Here is an 18555-nt window from a genome sequence, read left to right as displayed (position 1 = left end):
CAGAGCACAACAAACCGGGAACAGCCGTAACGGAGAGAAGGGAACGTGCGGAGGGATCGGCCCGGAGCGGAGCCGGGGGGGCTGAGCGGGGCGCGGAGTGCGAGAAAGAGAGAGGGGAGAGCGCTGGGGTGCGGGGTGTGGGGCCGCCCGCGGCGGGGGCAGCCCGGCCGGCTCGCGGGGAAGGAAGGAAGCGAGGGGAGAAGCCAGAGCCGCTCCGCGTTAGGAAGGAAGGAGAAAAAAACCCCATATGAAGGAATAAAGGAGCAGAATCCGAAGCGGCTCGAGAAATAAATCAGCGCCGGGAAGGGGAGAGCAGAGGTAGGGTGCATCGGAGGGGGCGGGAGGTAAAGGGGGAAATAATCGGAAAGTTACCAGAAACATTATTTAGCAGCAATTCCCCTTGTCTTGTCAAAGCCAGAGACAAAAAAAAAAAAAAAAAAAAAAAAAAAAAAAAAAAAAGCAGCCGCTCTATATGCACACATATATCCACGCCCGTATATGTGCACACCCGGCCGCAGCGCTTCCCGAGGCAGCTCCCTGCGAGCCGGGAGCGGAGCGGCGCTGCGGGGAACGGCTGCGACGAGCGAGCGTGGAACAACCGCGAGGAGAGGCACACGCACAGCACTCACGCACACGCACGGCAAGCGCGGGGATCACCCGGGCTCTGCTGGCTAACAGGGGCCGCCATCAGCAGCAGCACCGGCGGAGAGCAAATCGGACAGGCCCCTCTTAGGGAGGATTTATCTATAGGTAAGGGTTGGAGATTTAAACCTACCCTTTGCGCCATCAGTCTGCGCTCCAATAAACTCCTGGATGTGCCGTATATTTAATATCCCAGTGTCCCAGTCCAGCAAAGAAAGTGATTTAGAGTGAAGAAGAGTCTTTTTTTTTTTTTTTTTTTTTTTTTTTTTTTTTGCCACCCACTTACAGACTTCTCCTATCCTCCGGTACGGGGAAATACCACCACCACCACCACCAGCAACGAGAACGCACAAAAAACAGCCAGCAACCACGATGAGTTTCTGTGTATTTCTTCTTTTTTCTCTCTCTTTCCTTTTTCTTTCTCTTTTTCCTTTTTTCTTTCTCTACGTACCAAAAAAAAAAAAAAAAAAAAAAAAAAAAAAAAAAAAGCACACACACGGTCAAGCCCCCACCGTGCGGGTTACGATCGGCCCGTCAGCAGCCCACATGGAACCGAACTGTCGTGTCTCATGGCTTTTTGCCACTCCAGCTGTCAATCAAAGCCAGGGAATGTCAAGGTAGTGAATGAGTGATGGTTGATGATGATGAAGAAGAGAGGAGGAATCTTTTTAACCCCGGTTTCTTCTTCCAGTAACTCCGCGCTCGGGTTTTGCCTTTTAGGATCGCTACAGGGTTTTTTTTTTTTTTTTTTTTTTTAAGTACTGTGAAGGGGGGTGGGGAAAGATGCGAAGAAAAATGGAATAGTTTGCAAAGCGCGGACTGCCCCCTCTCTCCTTTTTTCCCGGTAGGTATTTTGTCTCCCTCTCTCCCCGCGCTCGGAGATGAGCGAGTGTCAGTGAGTGCTGGCAGGTTGGCTGCCGGCTGCCTTATAGAAGAGGCTCAGTTTTGCAGCGCTGATCGGCGGGAGAATGAAGTGACGGAACCCGGAAGTGGCGGTGGCCATAGCCAGTCCTGCAGCGCGGCGGCGGCGGCGGCGGCGGCGGGGAGCGGCGGCGGCGGGAGCGGGGCGCGGCGGCGGCGGCGGCGGCGGCGAGCGGCTGCGGGGAGCGGCGGGCGCGGGGTGGCCCCGGCCGGCGGAGCGCCGCGGATGGCAGCGCCCGGCGGGGCGGCTGCAGCGCCGCGCGGGGGGAGCCGCGCACAGCCCCTGCCCCGAGCGAGGCAGCGCGTGTAGGAAGGAGAGAGCGTGCGAGAGGGAGGGAGGGAGCGGGGAGGGAGGGAGCGGGGAGGGAGGGAGGCAGGGGAGGAAGGACGGGGAGAGTGCGTGTGTGCGAGAGGGGGGAGAGGCAGGGGAAAACTGCGGAGAGCGAGAAGAAAAGTGCGATAGGAGCCCGGCCCCGGGTTGGTTTGCGCTAGATTCTTTTAGCACCGAAATACCTTCCGATGAACCGCGATGCTCAGGCTCTGATTTACGCGCTGCATTATTTATGGGGCTCTCCGGCTCCCGCCGCCGCCGCGAGGGGTGCGCAGGGGGCGCGGGGCTGCGCTGCGGGAGGCGGCGGGCGTGGGGTGGGGGGAAGGAGGGCGTCCCGCGCGGGCGCTGAGCGCGGCTACGAATGAACGGTCCGGGCACGGGGAGAGCGCGTTGGGCACCGCTCCGCGTGGGGTGATCGCAACTCTCGAGAGCTGAGGATGGCTCGGGAGAGGGAGGGAGCGGGGGGAAGGGGAATCCCTTTCTGGGCTGCGAACGGAGCGTGGGAGAGGGGCCCGGAACGGAGGTCAGCTCGGCTCTGCCGGGAGAGACCCAGATGTGCCGCGGCCGCTGTACGCGTTCCCTCCGAGCGGAGCCGGCGGGCAGCGGTGGACTCGCGTGGGCGCGTCCGTGGACTTTGCCGTACCTCGACGGGATGCGCGCCGGGGTGTGAGCCCGGTAATGCCTCTAACGGGAGCGCTAATTACAGGAGGACGATTTGGCAAATGAAGTGAGAGGATGCACCCCCAGCCCCGAGCACCAGATGAACTTTTCCAAACACACGCGCACACACGCGGTAATTTTGGTATGCTCCCTCGGCCAATCGCCGCGCTCAGCCCGAGCATGCCTTACCCTAGCGCAGTCAATTACCGGCGCTCCCCGGGCTCATCAATCACGGGGCGCCTCCAGTGAGGGGAGGAGCGAGCCTCCGACTATCGATCGCTGCAGTTTTGTCCTCCCCAGCCCCCAGCCTCGTTCACGGTCCCCTGCACATAAAATCTAAACCAGACTATCCCGTTAATAGCGGGATTTATCAATGATTGTGTACCCGGTGGTGAATGTGGCCTCGTACATAGGTGGCTTTTAGAAATACACGGCAGAAAAAAATAAGAACGATGTGATTTGTTCGGGTAGGGGTTGGCGTGTTTTGCGTTGCTTTTCAGGATGAGAGTGACGATTTTAACTTTTTTTTTTTTTTTTTTTTTTTTTTTAACTTTAAGAAAATGAGTCGGGGGCAGTTGCAGATATTTGGCCTGATTTTAATAGGCGTGGGGAATGAGCTCCAGAGGTCAATAAACCCCTCCAAAATGATGAATGATTGAGTACCTGTGATGATGATAGTGATTACCGGAGCAATTAAACAGTTTGATTAAATGAGCCATCATAACAATGATGTCTGCGGGAAATCAGCCCTCACATATAAAGAAAGATAGCGTGGGGCTGACGGACGCCAGTGGGCATCCCCCGAGCTCCGGGCAGCACCCGGCCCGGCGGCTGCGGGCGGGAGAAGGGGAGAAGTGGCCCCGGAGCCGGCCCCGGTGTCGGTCGGAGCTGCTCTCGTTCGCGGCCCGGAGCCGGGCACGACCCCGCAGTGCTTTTCTGAGAGGATCTCCTCCGAGATTAAAGCTAAATCCTAAGAGCAACCGAATGGCTGCGCCTGGCTTTCCCGGGACTGGGAGGAGAGGTGAGTAGAAAGCCCTCAGTGTGGAGATCTCTTTTGAGCAGTGGTGAAGTCGATGCGTTTCGCAGGGAAAAGAGGGGACGCTCGTGCAGTATTTTATACTCTGTCGTATAAATCGGGAACGTAATTCAGGATATTCATGGTAATGAATGCTCGGCTAATCCTTTGGGTGCGCGGAGACCTACAGAGCAGGAGGTTATGCAAATCTTTTCCTACTTTTACAGCTGTACATTTCGAACAGATTTTTAAGAGATCAGCTCAGCGGTGAATGCTATTTGTTTTTTATGATTTTTTTTTTTCTTCTCTCTTCCCCCCACCTCCCAACCCCCCACCCCGCCACTAGGATGCCCGAGTTCCGAACTCCCGAGGCATCCCTTCATGGCGACGCAGCCCATGCGGGAACCTCAGGGACGCGTTGTAAATATTTGCAGCTCCCAAACGGATTTTGCAGCCGTGCCCCCTGCTGTGCCCGAGTGCGCCTCGCTCCGAGAGGGTCGGTGGCACAGAGAGGGGCTCTGTCCCTGGCGCACGGCCGTGCAACAGTAATCCGGTCCCGCTGAGGGCTCCGTGTGTTTGCTCAGATCTCAGACTGGGGGAGAACTTCACCCTTTTCTTTTCAAAGAGAAGTTTTTTACACGACTTTGCTCCCATAGCAGAAGGCACGTCATTGTTTAGGATATCATTTTAGACTTTTTTTTTTTTTTTTTTTTTTTTTTAATTATTCTGTTTTTCACAGGAGCTCCTTTAAGTCCCGATTCTTCGGAGCAGGGAATTGTTAGAGAGCATTCTAAAACCCAAGATGTAAAAAAAAACAGCAGCCAAAGATTTTTTTTTTTTTTTTTTTTAAACAGCGTTCTGTGCTGCTCCTTTCATTTGCTCATTTTTGCTTTTATTTTTTCTTCCCCAAACCAATGACACCCCCCTCACTGTCTCTCCCCGCTGTGCGTGTGGGACATGGACCAACTTTTAAAAATGATTTTAACTTGAGAGAAAGTGAAATTCATGTGGCAAACGGAGGGCTTTCATGTTCCTCTTGTGCCTTTTTTTTTTTTTTCTTCTTGAAAAGAGTCGAAGCCTTTTTCCTCTGCACTATCCCAGTGGATTAAGGCACGCAGAGAACGCGGTTATAAAGCGCTACAGTTTGACCATTAAAAGAGAATGTCAATGTAGCGCCCTTCAGTGAAAGTACGCAGCTCTAACAAAAATGCTTTTGGGAGCTCGGAGGGAAATGGGATCCGTGCACCCAGGGCTGGGGGGCTTCTACGTCCTTAGGTCCTTTTAAATTTACATTTAAATTATTATTATTATTTTTATTTTCAGCGTTGGGACATATTTCTTTTAAAACACAGTAATTCGGGAAAATTATATTAGCCAATTTCCATTTCTCATGCATCACTTTCACGGCAGAGGCTGTTCCCAGGACAAATGTGAGTGGTGAGGCGATGCGGTGTGTGCTGGGCTTTTTTTATTATTGCTTTTTTTTTTCCTTTCTTTCTTTCTTTCCCTTTTTTTTTCTTTTTTTTTCTTTTTTTTTCTTTTTCTTTTTAGATCGGCCCCAAAGTCCAAAGAGAAATGAGGTGTCCGGTATGGAAGTGCATCTCAGTCAACAGCCAGCTCCTTTGGCCGGGGCTGGAAATGGTTTTAACAGGCGGTAAAATTTCATCTTGTGGTGTCAAATTGGGGTCAGTTTGGGGTTAGCGCTCTCAGTGTCCGAGAAGGAGCTGTCCAGCTGTGTGGGGATTCATTAAGGGCAAAAGATCCGTTTCAAGAAAAACAATACAAAGACAATCAGAGAGCTAAAGATCCTCTTCAAATCGCATTTTACAAGTGCACCAGAACAAATATGGACGCTGAAACCTATTCCCTTCAAACTCCCAAATCGGCTTCTTAGCCCTCGGAGGGAGGGAAAATCCGCTGCAGCCCGGCCGGGTCTGCTTCCAATCACCGCCCCGAGGTGCGCCGGGCCCCGCGCCGCCCTCGCCCGCTCCCCTCTCCCTTTCGGCACAGCGCTGCGGAGCGATGGCACCACAACAGGTAACATCTCGGAATGTGTCCCCCGGTGTGTCTGAGCCACTGCTGTGTGTGTGCCCGTGGGCGTGCAGCGGGAGCTTCAGTGCGAATAGAAAGTTCTTTTTCGAGGGGACAAACTGTGCTTGTATGAAACCCGCTTGTGTCCTTCCGAAATGTCCCGCAGCCCTCTCAAGCAGCGCTGGGCTCTGATAGATAACGCGGAGTGGATGTGCCGTGCGGTTCTCAGCATCTGTGGGAAGCACCTATTGCTAATCTGGTTTATTAAATTCGCGTGGTTTAAATCCTCTTAGCGCCCCTACATCAGTTAGAACAATTGACGCCTTGCTGCAGGGACAAATAACTCCGGCCGTAATCTTGTTTGTAACTTTATTCAATGTTTGTTTGTTTGTGCGCGGAGTTCGAGTATTTGGGGCGATGCCATTGTATTCGGAAATATACCGCGTACATTTACAGACAGAGCCGGAATGGATGGGCTGAGGGCAGAGCAGAGCGGAATGAGTAATTCCGAATATTGGAAGTAGCATTTTATCCCGAACCATCGTTCTAGGAAACGTGTCAGAGTTAATGAAGAAAGCAATCCACGTGTTAATGCGTCTCCATTAGGCTTACAGCATAACCAGGCTCCTGTGCAAAATCCACGGTATTCGTTCTTTCTGCTTCTCTCCCAAGACAAGGCGTGGGGTGCAAATAGCACCTCTGCGGTTTTGGAGTCAGGATTATTCCCCAGCTCAGACTCCCACCTTCTAAATCGCCTTTTGCACACTCTCCCCGCCCGTGGGCTCGACTCTTACGGCCACTTCTGTTTCTCTCAGCCCACCTCGGCCCTCTGACCTCCCTTCCCGGGCTTCCGCAGCCGCCCGGCTCCCAGGTCCCGTCCCGGCCGCCCCGGCGGAACGCCGCACGTCTAAGCTCCGCGCATCGCCGGATTCATGCAGCTCCTCACCCCGACCCCCCGCCTGCCCGCAGCATTCTCCCCTTTGCAGCGATCTATTCTTTTGACAAAACCTTTCCTGCCCAGAAAGTCAATGGTAGCCCATCGCGGTGAACTTTTCCTGACCTCGGCTGCGGTATGGCTGCGGTCTTTGGGAGCTGGATTAGGAGGAGGTTCATTGCTTACCTGTTAACTTCCCTTTCAACTCTTGCTTCCACCCCTCCCCCTCTTTTTACAAAACCCCAACGCAACCTCCACTCTCCGCGAGCGATTCGGCTCCTCGACCTCTCTCGAGCCCCCACGGTCTCTCCCGGGCTGCCGAGACCTGCCCGGGCCCCGCGGGCCGCCCCCCCAGGCCGTGTCCCCGCGGCCGCGGCACGGCGGTGCCATCGGCGGCCCTCTAGCGCTATCTGGCGGGGCTCCAGCGCGCTCCTGTCGCGCCGCGCAGTCCTCGCAGGGCCCGCAGCCCGGCGCCAGCGGCGCGGAGCCCGCAGCGAGGCCGAGGCGCGGAACTCTCTCGCGTGGTCGTGGGCGCTCGCCCGACTCGCCCCTGCCTGCAGCTCCGCACGGCGGCCGCGCGGTGAGAAGGGGGGACTTAAGGCCCCCCGCCCCGCGTCCGAGCGACTGAGCACACGCGTGGGTGCGTGGGAAGCACCAGCGTGAAGTGAGCGGCGAGACGTGTACGCCGTGGACTGGCAGGGGTGTACAGGGAAGTCTGTAAGAAGCGCCGTGCATATTTCCAGCGTAAACTAGAGGGACAAAAATACCGGTCTGGGCTGCCCAGTAAAGCTGTTTCTGGCAGTGTAGTTCAAAATCTAGATTGCATTTCTTCGAAGGAGCCCAAAACATAAAAAATACACATAAATAAATAAAAGTCCCTCTTTGCACTGTGATATTGTAACAGAAGGGACAGTGAGGACAAGCTCGTCAGTGTAGCGCATCATCAGAGCAGCTGAGGAGCTCCCAAATCCGCTAGGCTCTGCTTTCTCTCACTCAGAACACTCACTGTTGTTCCCCAGTTGCCCTTGGCACTTCAGAAGAGGACCGCTCGCGTTTGACGCCGGAGCTCTCAGTCCGGGAGAACAATGTGCTCCCACCGCCCCTGGAGCGCTGCGGCTGCCCCCGCACATGCGGTAGCTCCGGCGCGGAGCGCCCCGCTCGGAAGGAGCCGCTGGGGCCATTGTCTGAAGTGGGTTGCAGCCCACAGAGAAAAGGGGGAAAAATCACAGCAGCCCCCGTGTTGCACGGGGATTGAGCTGACAAAATATTATAATGTTTCCTCGAAGTGCGTGCTGAGAGCCTGTGGTGTGCTACTGAAAGAGAAGTGGTGGGGCTTTTCTTTTTCTCTTTCTTTCTTTCTTTCTTTCTTTCTGTCTGTGTGTCTGTCTGTCTTTCTGTCTTTCTTTATGTCTTTCTTTCTCTCTCTCTCTTTCTTCTTCTTCTTCTTCTTCGAAGATTGGGATCGCCTTTGTACGCCTGTCTTTTGATCCCACAAAGAGAATGCAATATGCATATATGTGTTTGCTCTCCGTACAAACAACACGAGGGACTCTACGACGGGATATACGGCCGGTTGGTCCTCATAATGCTTAGTTTTGTTGTAATTAATTGAAAACAGTTATTAGGTCGTCATTGGCAATAGCGTAAATAATTGCAGCAGATTTTTACTTAAAATTGACCGGTCACGGAGTGATAGATCGATTCGAGGTATAAAAATGATGTATCAAAACATCAATGTCGATTATTTGAAATATTGTAGTCGAATCTTTTTATTGCTTCATCGGTTAAGTGTCTGAAAGTGCTGTGTTCCAACATATATTTATGTTGTCAATACTGTCAAAACTGTCAGTTTTATTACACCGGATTTGTAATACATTTCGGATTTGCTCATTTACATAAAATGGCCACCCCGTGTACCCCCCCTTCTCCCCTCTCTGGAAATCTCTGTCAATGCTGAAAGGATCCGGGACTCACAGCTGAGGCAAAAGAAGTAGAACTATGGCTCCATTAAGTCCAATTCGAACGTCCCTCTGGAAAGCTCGGGCCATTTCTAACTTGCCATCAGAGGGAATCCTCCCACCCCTTTATCTCCCCAGTAAGATTTAAACACTTTTCTTCTCTCACACCTTGCTTAAACCCTTTAGGAGCTCCGAGAACCTCCACGGAGAGAACGGCGAGCCGGAGCCCACCTGGGAGTTCGGAGCCCTCCGAGCAGAGCGGCCCCGACCCACCCGTGTAGGGCCGGGTGCTGGCAGCAGCGGGGAACAAAGGGAGCGATGACCGTAGGGGATCCTTCCTTAGCGGGTCGGAGCCCGAGGGAAAGCAGAGTGGGAGCAGCAGGGGCGTTCTGTGTCCCCTGTCCCGCAGCCCCCATGCAGCAGGGTCTGAACTGATGGTTCTTTTAGCCGTGAGCCCTGAGTTGGTGTTAGTTCGATGCCAGGCACCCCTAGCTCCTTTTCCTCCCGCGCCCAGCCGGGACGCGGCCAAACTCAGCAATAAATCAATCCACTGCCACATCGCTCCCTTCGATCGAGCAAACACTGCGATCAGCCGGGTCACTTCTCCTCCCACCCCACCCGCTCTGAGACTGACGCTGCTTCACGGGCTGGGGAGACGGACCCGAGGTGCGGGGTTAGGGGGAGGGGGCGGTATGTCTTTTTTTGTTTGTTTGTTTCCCATCTTTTTTTTTTTTTTTTTTTTTTTTTTCCCTTCTTCTCCCCTTTCCCAGGGAGATGTACGGTTGAAGAGCCGCTGGAGCGAGCCCGAGTTCCCGGGGGAGAAGGAAGGTTGGCCCGTGGAGAGGCAGCCAGCAGGTATTTCAGTGACCGTTCCTTTGAACACGTTCAGTCTCTGCCTTTTCCATCCGGAACGTCTTCCTCAGACCAACTGTGATTTCTGCCGTAATTCTTGTGTGTGTTTACGATCGCTTCGGAGGTAAATTGAGAAGTGAGCTGCGCAAAAGGAGGAAATCGCCCCTGGGGTGCTTTGTTTACTTTGGTTTGTAAAATCCTGCTAGGAGATGGTTGCCGCAGTGTGTGGCAAGTGCTTCTTCGAGAAATCCATCAGCCTTTCTACGGTGACTCCGAGGGAAGAGTGCTGCCAGCACTTTCGCGCATTCCCAGGTGTTGCGAGGAGGAGAGAAGCAAAGGGCCGGAGCGCTCCATGGGGGGTGGAAGGGGGGAGGGTGAAGGGGCACCTGGGGAGGGGAATCCGCCCAGTGCGTGTGGGACCGCGTGCCGGTCAGGGCCGGGGAACGCGCCCCTTCTGCCATAATTAGTCGGAACAATAAACATAATTGGAATAAAATCGGTTGGAAATTCCTGCGTTTTTAATTACGTTTCATTTTGCGGTAAGCCGTAGAATTATGAATGCCTCTCAATTAAACACTATCCACTTGTAAAGCATTTAACAACAATTATTCCTTAATCAGTTGGAATGTTAGCCACAAACGATGCTGTTAAACATCAAAGGGACGCCTCAGACGTTACCTTTTAGTCATAAGTAAGAGGATTAATTTCTATAATTAGAGGGGATAAATATGTGCATAAATACAGCTAATTTTTTGACACGTTCCCATCCCGGCTGGGAGAGGCGCGGCTCTTCGGCAGCGCCCGCACCGCCCGCGCTCCCGGCCCGGGGGAGGCGGCCCCGGCAGCGGCGCGGTGCCAACAGCCTCCGGGGGCTCCGCGGCCGCAGGCACCGCACGGGGCTCGGGCCCGCCGTGCCCGCGGGTCCCCGGTAACGCGCAGCCTTCCTCGGGTTGTACTGACGTGGGTGTATATATATTTTAGCGGCACCTGCGGTCTACCTGGTGTTTTAGGTCCCTCGGGGACAATTCGCTGCCTCCAAACGAAGCTCGAGATTTGAGTGGAATACCGCAAATAAAATTAGCGTGACCTTGATTATACCCTGTATGAATATCTCATTTACGTAATGACTTTATGTCACGTACGCGGAGGGTCAATTTCCTTTTAACCTTTCCCATTGCTGCAGTAAGCATTCTTTTATAATCAATGGCTGTTTGAATAATCAATTCACATTTTATGATCCCTGACAAACTCAATATATGTGTGCCTTGTTTCAGCAAAGCAGCCGGTCCTTCTCCGCGGCTTTTTCACGTCCGAAGAGTTTGCGGCGGGGTTTCCCGGCTCCCTGGGGAAGCTCCGCGGGATGAAGCGGGCAGCGGAGAGCCGCGCCTCGGCGGGAGGCTTAGCGCAAGCGAACACGCTCAGGGAGCCGCGGTGACATCCAGAAGTCCTTTGAATTTCACATGTTTTTCCAATCTCTCAATCCAAAATATATGGTGTCCTCCTTTCCCAACCCCCCACCTCCCCCCTCCTTCCTAGGAATGTGCGTAATAAAAACCTAATCGCCTGGGACTCTCCTCCTTTCTGCATCTGCTGGACACGAAGTCGTGGCGGGACGAGGTCCACCCGGCTCTGAAGCCGAGCTGCTATGGGACGCCCGGCGGCCTCGGTCACGTCTGCAAGTGGGAAACCCCGAATGAGCCTTTGCGCTACATTAACTGTCCCACTGCCGTCCGGGGCTCCCTCGCCAGCAGCAGCCCTCTTCGCCTCCTGCAGCCATCTCTGAAGCGGAGGTCGGGACGCTCACCCCAGGAGCGCAGCTCCAAGACAAAGTGTGCTTGCCGGGGATGGGGGCTGGGGTAGGTTGAACTTCTCAATATATATATATATATATATATATATTTTTTTTTCTATAAGAGCTCACATTTGCTGTGATCTATGGTGTGAGTCAGGAACTGAGACTTATTGCAACCCTTCTCCCTCTATTGGATAATTAATGCTGATTCATAGCTGTTTCTACCTACAAATGTATGTTTCGTTTTTCTCTGCAGGGTCCATGGTTCTTTGGAATGTTGTTATTCCCTGAAAGGTAATTGCACTTGATATTCTCTCGGGGAAGGCTCATTAGCCAGGGGCAGGGTGGTGTTGCCAATCTCAGGCTCTTTCGACAATTCAATGAAAACATTTGCCCCAGAGGTTTAGAACAGTGCTCCCAGCTCATGAAACAGCCCTTGGATACAGCATTTCCCCTAAGAAACCTTAAGTCTAAAAAACAGTACACACGTACACACACATATATATATTTCCCAGCAAAGCAGGAAACATTTATTTCTTAGGAAATTCAGTTTAACCCCTCACTGTAAATGACCAAAGCTATGCGAGAAGATCAGACGTGTTACATTGTGCTCAACATCACCCTCCCCGTGTATAATCTATCAGAAGATACCCAGCATACAATCGTGCTCAAGACAGCAGAAAACACAACACACCTTCAGCTCCTCTGCGTGCACTTCTTGACGCTTTCTTCACATTCACAAAATGCATGTCAAAAACACTTTTCAGCTGCCCACCATCGCAGACCTACACTTGACTCCTTTCTCACACATGCCTGCTGTCATCTCTTTGGCTCCTTTCATCTCTCCTGTGAAATTAATTACCTCACTAATGCAAGGGAATGAAACACAGGTATAAGGTAAGCGAGGAAACATACATTAGTTAATACATATTATTTTATGAAGGTGAACTCTCTGGGATTGTTCTGATTTTACTTTCTCCTCTGTTCATCATTTTGAGAAACTTATTCTTCCACTTGAATCTCTGCAGGTTGAGCACGATGAGTCACAGCAACACCGAGAGAATGGAGGATCCAATTCTTGCAGGACAGAATGGTCCCACAGGATCCGTGAAGAGGAAGAAGAGGGACAGTGTGCAGGCTTTGCAATTTCTCAGAGATCACCAGGTTTTTCATGTCAGAATAAAATAATCTGGATGTCTGAAGTTGCAGTGAACTAGATGGGATATTATCCTTGCCTTGGCATTAAAGGGCAGAAACTCTCTTAATTCTAAACAACAAATCCTATAACTGCAATGTACGCCTAACCACCTTGCTGTGTTTACATACTTCCACTCATCGCATTTTTCCCCATCAAAGTTAGCCAATAAAGAGTGAAACTCATCTGGGCTGTATCACTACTGACTTTAATGCTGATAACTTAGGGAGGAATTTGTGCTGCAGTGTGTGACTACACAACTAACATCCTAAGGTCCTACGTCCAAACAAAGACATTAGTGATTGTAAACCTCACTCATCAGAAGGGCTGCCAATCAACCCACAGAGGAAACAAAAGTTCAGAGAAAATCTCAAGGCAGTGAATCTCTGCAGACAGTGTTTTAAAAACTGATAGCTTTCAGTATCCTCAGGCCCAAGTTCCATTGTCTGGAAAATCACCTGAATGGAGGACACAGGGCTCTGCATGCTGAGTTCGAAAGATGCCACTGTCCCTGTGCTCAGCCTTCCTGCTCCTCCTGATGGTACATGTGGATAAGCACCAACCTTGAAGTAAGCCCTCAGCACAGGAAGCATCAATTCTTTAATTCATATTTCAGGGATTTGAAGCTAGGGTTTTCCTTTGACACATTTAGATATTTCTCATGTTATAGTGGTACATTCTTCTTCAAAGTGTTTTTCAAAATCAGCAGGCTTTTCAGGGATGAAACACAATCATATACTAGTATATTCCATTTTTAAAGTATGTGCTAATTATCAAATTAATCTTATAATACTTCATATACATTTATAGACAATCATTAATAGTGCCATTGATCTGCAAATAAATAGCTCTAGCAGAAGCTTTCCTTTGATGTAGAGAAATGTAAACAACATTGAAAAAAATAGCACACAAGTGGTTGTCCTGTTCTCTTACCTTAAGGCTATATTACGATCACAATCAGACATATCTGGGCATGTGTCACACCGGATAATGCTATTTCTTGGGCGTTTGAGGCATATGACTTTACCTTGGACTTCACAAAAGCTGAGACATGCCATTTAAAAGCACGAGTCTGGCATTACTGAAAACCCTTGCATACCATACTCACGTATATCACTGTTAACCTACATATGACATTTTTAAAATATTGCTTCACATTTAATACTGAAGTCATTTTACTTCTATTATTCATGTGAAGAGCTAAAAATAAGCATCCAAAATATTTTTCTCTGTTATGGAACAGCTGATAAAAGCCTTCATTTGAAGTAAACTCTTGGATGAATGCAGCCTTATTTTCTAGGCTCAGATCTCTTGTATCCAGTTGGGAACCTCATCTCATATCCGGGAAGTACATTGAATCTTCAGAGGAAAAGGGCTCTATACCTAAAAATATTCATCAAGAGTAGCTTAGGCAAACAATTTCCAGCCTAAAACTCATCCATGATGTGTTCATTTGGGCTTTTTGTTTTGTTATTCTCGATGTGTCACTGGTCATCTATCACACTTGCTCTATTTCCCAATAGGTTGAATCAAATTATTTTAACAAGAGACTAAACAAATAATAAAAGTGCACAACACACATGCCTGTCTTGTATGCATGCTTTTGTTCTGTGCAGTTATTCATGGAAAGCCTGATTTTGCCTCCATTCCATTTAATAAAGTAGCATTTAATCCATAAAGAAAATAGGTTTACCTAATGCTTGTTAAGGGAAAATCCTCCTTGCTTTAATTTTCAGTTGTATGGACACAAACATGATCAGAACCCATCTGAAACTCCTAGAGCTGCTTTTTGAATAGGGTTGCAGTAGCAGCCAAGGAACACAACCAGTTTTGTCGCTATAGGTTAATTTCAGCTTTCAAACATTATTGGAAATAATCGATCGCCTTTCTTCCCCTCCCCCAGCTGAACCTTGGATTGCTTCCTTTAACAAATGGCTCTGGGAACTGAAGTAAGAACATACTGTTTGATTCGAAAGAAAATTTCTTTTTTTTTTTTTCTATTTTTCCCAGATTTCATTCATTGAAGAAGGTCTGCACCCAATGCATTCATGGTAACTGTTCCTGAAATAAACATCTGGCAAGATTCTTAATAGTTGAGAGAGGCATTGGTTTAATTATAAAATCCCTCACAAATGGGAATAAACCGATATAAAGATCTAGGCCCTGCTTTCCTTCAGCATCTAGCAGACATTCCTTTTAGGTAAACAAGCACACAGAGAGCCAGATTCAGGGCCCATTGTGTTGTGAGAAGCTCTGAAGCACTCTTCTAGATCTATGTCCCATCCCCCCGGGAAAGGATATACTATTAGTATTCTTAAGTTACTGAGTTATTCTATTAGATTTACTACAGCCACAGGAAAAAAAAAAAAAAGTATTTGTTAATTTCTCTGATAATAAAGTACTGTGATATGAATGAATACTAATAAGTCAGTGTAAAGAATTCTTAATTTTTACTCAGATCTGAAGATCTGAACAGCATTAGAGAGCTTGAAATGTTGGGAGTTCAGTCTCGATATTTCTTTCTGAATAAAATACTAAATACAATTTTTGCTATTCCAATGGAACATGCTAAACAACCTTAATGTAAGATTAGGGGTGGAGAGAGAACAGCCAAAATGAGTTCATGGACCTCATTTTCTCTTCACTTAAGCAGGAGAAACTCCATTGAAGTTAATGGAATTACAGTGATATAAAACAGTACTAAGGTGAGAATTGGTCCACTTGTGTTTAAATAGATGCTATTACTTTAAAAACAGAGTTTACTTCACTAAACAATCTGCAAATAAACACAAAACAAAGGGCAAATGAGACATATTACAAGTAAGCATGCATGCAAAAAAGGTAAGTGCAAATTAGATTTGAATATTCATGAGTCACAAATCATTGACAGTTTGAAATAATGCAAAACAGCTTTATAAATGAGGTTAAGGCAAGGGACATCAAAGAAAGGCATTGCTAAATCAATAGCAATTTGATTGTGCATATACTTGTAAATTGTGGCTACAGTTTTTGAGACATGGGAGAAAAATACTGCACATGTAGTGAAGAAGGGACACATAAATATTCTCTCTGAATGTGTTACAGTTTTGCAATTCAGCATGTACTTGGAGATATGCCATGTATAAAGTGACCAGACATCGTTTAAAATCTTTTTTTCCCAATAGAGTTATAGTTTCCTTTGAGTATATCCAATCTCCTGTGTTCTGTTGCTTAGCATGACAAAAAATTTAGTTGTCTACAATACCTGTAGAAGAATCCCATAAAAAAAAAATGATACTTATCTCACTTCGGTGGAAGGACAAGTGGCTAATCAGAGTGTTTTCATACAATCATAGCTGGTGGAGCTTATCTACTTGTTTTGGAGGATTTTGTCCTCAGAAGTTCTCAGAGGAGCTGCAAGGTCTCAAGTCGAATTGCTGGAGCATGGCAATTTAAAAGGTTGGCCAAAACCATTTAAGTCAGAACCTTTTCTTTTTTCCCTGGCTGTAAGCATCAATAAAGTGTTGGTTCTCTTGTCTTATTTGTGAGTTGTGTGGATATGTGAAACGGACTGGTAAAAAGTTGATGAGAATCAAAGGGCAAAGCTGCCAGAAGTTATGTGGTCTTTTAAAATTCCAGTGTATTTTTTTTTTTCCCTAAAATTCTATGTTTTGATTTCTAAACACGCATTCTAAATTACTAAAAAATTCCCTTTCTTCAGTGTCCTTCACATCCAGTGTGATATTCTTACTTTCTGGTATGACAGATGAAGCTTCACTGGGTCAAGTGAAGCTAAATATATATATTTACAGATACTGATAACAAAACTGAGCAGGGATGTGAATTTGGAAATGGTATAGTGTAGTCTGGTTCTTTAAGAAGAAGAAGCACATGACTTCTTGCAGTGCTCTGTTTAAAAGCATCCACTCACATGAATGAAGCTGGCAATTAACTCGTGTCAAAACATTGTAGAAGGAGAAACCCAGATGTCGAATAACTTAGGAAAGGGATAACCTCATGTCCTTCCCAATCCCCTAGATGAGCTTGTCAGAAGCTGATGCGTCTCTCATGCCATCACGATATCAAGATACCTGTTTGTGCCATGTTAAATTCAGAGTGGATTTCAGAAAAGATTCTTTAAATCTGAGTATTCCTCAGCATGAATAAACAATAGATAAGTTAAAAAGAGCCACTTAGGAATGTAAAAGGCCAGCTTACCATTTCAGGGATGTTCCTTCCGACCCTCAGAGCCAGTGGAGAGATAAATGAATCTCTCTCTAGAAGGAACAGAAGAGAAAGTTATCTGGTGTAGCAGAGCCCTTGAAATCAACAGTTTCAGATTTTCTCCTGGCTCTCCCACTGACTGGCCTGGATTATCAGAGATGAATTATACACTTTCATGGTCATAAAATGAAGCTCACGGTACATAGCTTTGTGGCACCATGGAATGGAATTCATAAGAGAATACGAGCTCTTCTGATGAAGCTGTACCAAAATATGCCCATTATATTAACTTATAAGCCCTTTTCAAGAGCATCTCTATCTCTATCTCAATATTATTTAATTCTGTAGGTTTGGTTTGTACATAACATCTTGCACCTTCAGTAATGCTGAATTACTTTAAAAGAGAACATTACTGTTTTTTTTTTTTTTTTTTTTTTTACTTTAAAAAATACTGTCAAAACTGTAACCATGAATTTATTACTAAAGAAAATAAATACAAAATTTCTTCTATGATTTTTAGATTTATATTGCACCCATCACCACGAAATCTGAGTGTGGTTTAAAATAAATGTCTTTCACCTTCTGGATGTGCTCAGCTTGAAGTAGGTCTTGCATTGCTTATGAAAATAAGCTGATGGTGTTACAGGCCATCCTTCAGCTCAGCAGAATACCAAGAGCCTGTGACAGGTCAGAGTTTCAAAGGTTTGGGTTATTTTTCTTTTTGGCAAATAATCTTTTCTTGAAGAAAGTAGAAGAAAATGATCAAAAATTGACGCAGCCAAAGAGTGTGAATCCCTACAGTCCCCAGAAATTCAGAAATTTGTCAGTTTTATTTTTTTTTTTATTTCATTCCCAGATTTCTTTTTCTTCTCTGTGCTCTGTGGAATTTGCTATGTATTTCCAATAGACTGCCTCTACTAATCATTTGTAAGCCCTTGTAAGTCTGCTGATACTGATTTCTGGCCTGTGGCTGAGGATATAAACTTGTACAAACCTAATATATGTGACCTGAAGCTGGCAATGCAGAGCAGCTCATATTAGAACACCTGAACCCCCCTATCTTTGTTATGAATCACCAAGTCAAATAGAGACCTGGTTCCTTGTACGTGATCTCAATTTATACCAAGTATACTTCTTCAAGAAAGCAAGAGGGCAAGCTCTCTTTTTCATGAGAAAGTTTCTGAGCCTGTATTATTTTTCTACAATGTCACCTTTGCCTGCCTCTTTCCTTTCTCCCCTTGTGTCAGGCAAAGGGGAAAGCAGATAGCTCTCTCCACTAACAAATTTGTGGCTGTTGGCTTTTGAGTTTCCCACACTCCTTCAGCTGCATTCTGGAGAAATATATATATTTCTATTTTATTTCTAGTCTATTTCTCCTTTTTACACAAAGTTTTTTGGGGACGAGAGAGAGAGTAGTAGGGTTTTGTCTACATCTCTGTGGCTCCTGCTAACTTGGTAGATACTTCATCTCAAAATACTTCAAGATTGTTTTTTTGTTTAGTTGCCTTGGGGCCCCCCAGAGGAGGGCATGAGAAGAGAAGAGAGCATAGCTATTTTTTTAATCCTCCTTTCTAAACTAATCTGCAGTGACTATGGAAAACTCTTTCTCTCAGCAGTTGTGATGGGATTTTTCTAGAAAGAATAAAAGGAGAAGACCATAGTCCCAGACTGAGTCTCTTCATTATCTTGTCCAGACAATAGTGAGTAATGGAAAGAATACAGCAGTCCTAACTTGTACCTAGTGAAAGAAAGAGCTGCTAAGTTGAGCAGAGAAGGGGGAATGGTTCCAAAGAGGAGACATCAAACTCTTTGATCAGCTAGCAAGAACCAGCAGCATGTATATCCTAAATTGCAAAGGCTTAGCTGACATGTCAGGTAGAGACAAGTGAAACTATGTGAGCTATAAAAGACAAACCTTTACATATAATTCACCATCTGTATTGACCTTGACATCATGGAGACACAATGCATCCCCGAGGCACTGTAGGCCCAAAGATGAGATTTTTGCATGTATATAGATC

General features: G+C 47.5%; 2 protein-coding genes across 20 annotated transcripts in view; one reads left to right on the top strand and one right to left on the bottom strand.

Moving 5' to 3' along the window:
* Positions 1-2367, bottom strand: part of MEIS2 (Meis homeobox 2) — a 169946-nt gene extending 167579 nt beyond the window's left edge. For 3 of the 5 annotated variants that reach the window (XM_090141258.1, XM_031593735.2, XM_031593733.2), the window contains exon 1: positions 776-1708. In XM_090141258.1, coding sequence (XP_089997384.1) covers positions 776-787 — 12 coding nt within the window. In that variant the 5' untranslated portion in view covers positions 788-1708. Of the gene's footprint in view, positions 1-372; positions 433-775; positions 1709-2076 lie in introns of those variants that run through there. The other 2 variants (XM_090141256.1, XM_090141257.1) reach the window with 2 other exon arrangements.
* Positions 150-13968, top strand: LOC149917834 (uncharacterized). Of its 15 annotated transcripts, XR_016466932.1 has the most exons (7): positions 3097-3575; positions 4893-4999; positions 5121-9158; positions 9263-9347; positions 10881-11200; positions 11393-11430; positions 12165-13964. XR_016466932.1 is itself a non-coding variant. In XM_090141261.1 (4 exons), exons 2-4 carry the CDS (start codon positions 5592-5594, stop codon positions 10777-10779), a joined length of 261 nt encoding a protein of 86 aa, XP_089997387.1. In that variant the 5' UTR covers positions 2875-3575; positions 5121-5591; the 3' UTR covers positions 10780-10874. The 15 variants fall into 15 exon arrangements, 3 of the variants coding, with proteins under 3 accessions (XP_089997387.1, XP_089997385.1, XP_089997386.1); XR_016466929.1 differs by lacking the exon at positions 4893-4999 and having other exon boundaries at positions 3095-3575; positions 5121-5606; positions 12165-13966; XR_016466928.1 differs by lacking the exon at positions 4893-4999 and having other exon boundaries at positions 3095-3575.
* Positions 13969-18555: the final 4587 nt, after the last annotated feature.

This window comes from Phasianus colchicus, chromosome 5 (genome assembly GCF_987193195.1).
Source record: "Phasianus colchicus chromosome 5, bPhaCol1.hap1.1, whole genome shotgun sequence".
NCBI lineage: Eukaryota > Metazoa > Chordata > Aves > Galliformes > Phasianidae > Phasianus > Phasianus colchicus.
The sequence above is the reverse complement of the archived record's forward strand: the minus strand, read 5'-3'. Positions and strand labels throughout refer to the sequence as shown.

Excerpts from the sequence above, each read along its gene's own strand:
- LOC149917834 (XM_090141259.1), top strand. The coding sequence starts at position 3,281 with ATGATGTCTGCGGGAAATCAGCCCTCACATATAAAGAAAGATAGCGTG. Across the intron at positions 3,576-9,262 it reads TCCCGGGACTGGGAGGAGAG|GGAGATGTACGGTTGAAGAG; the intron begins GTGAGTAGAAAG and ends CCCCTTTCCCAG. Across the intron at positions 9,348-9,550 it reads CGTGGAGAGGCAGCCAGCAG|GAGATGGTTGCCGCAGTGTG; the intron begins GTATTTCAGTGA and ends AAATCCTGCTAG.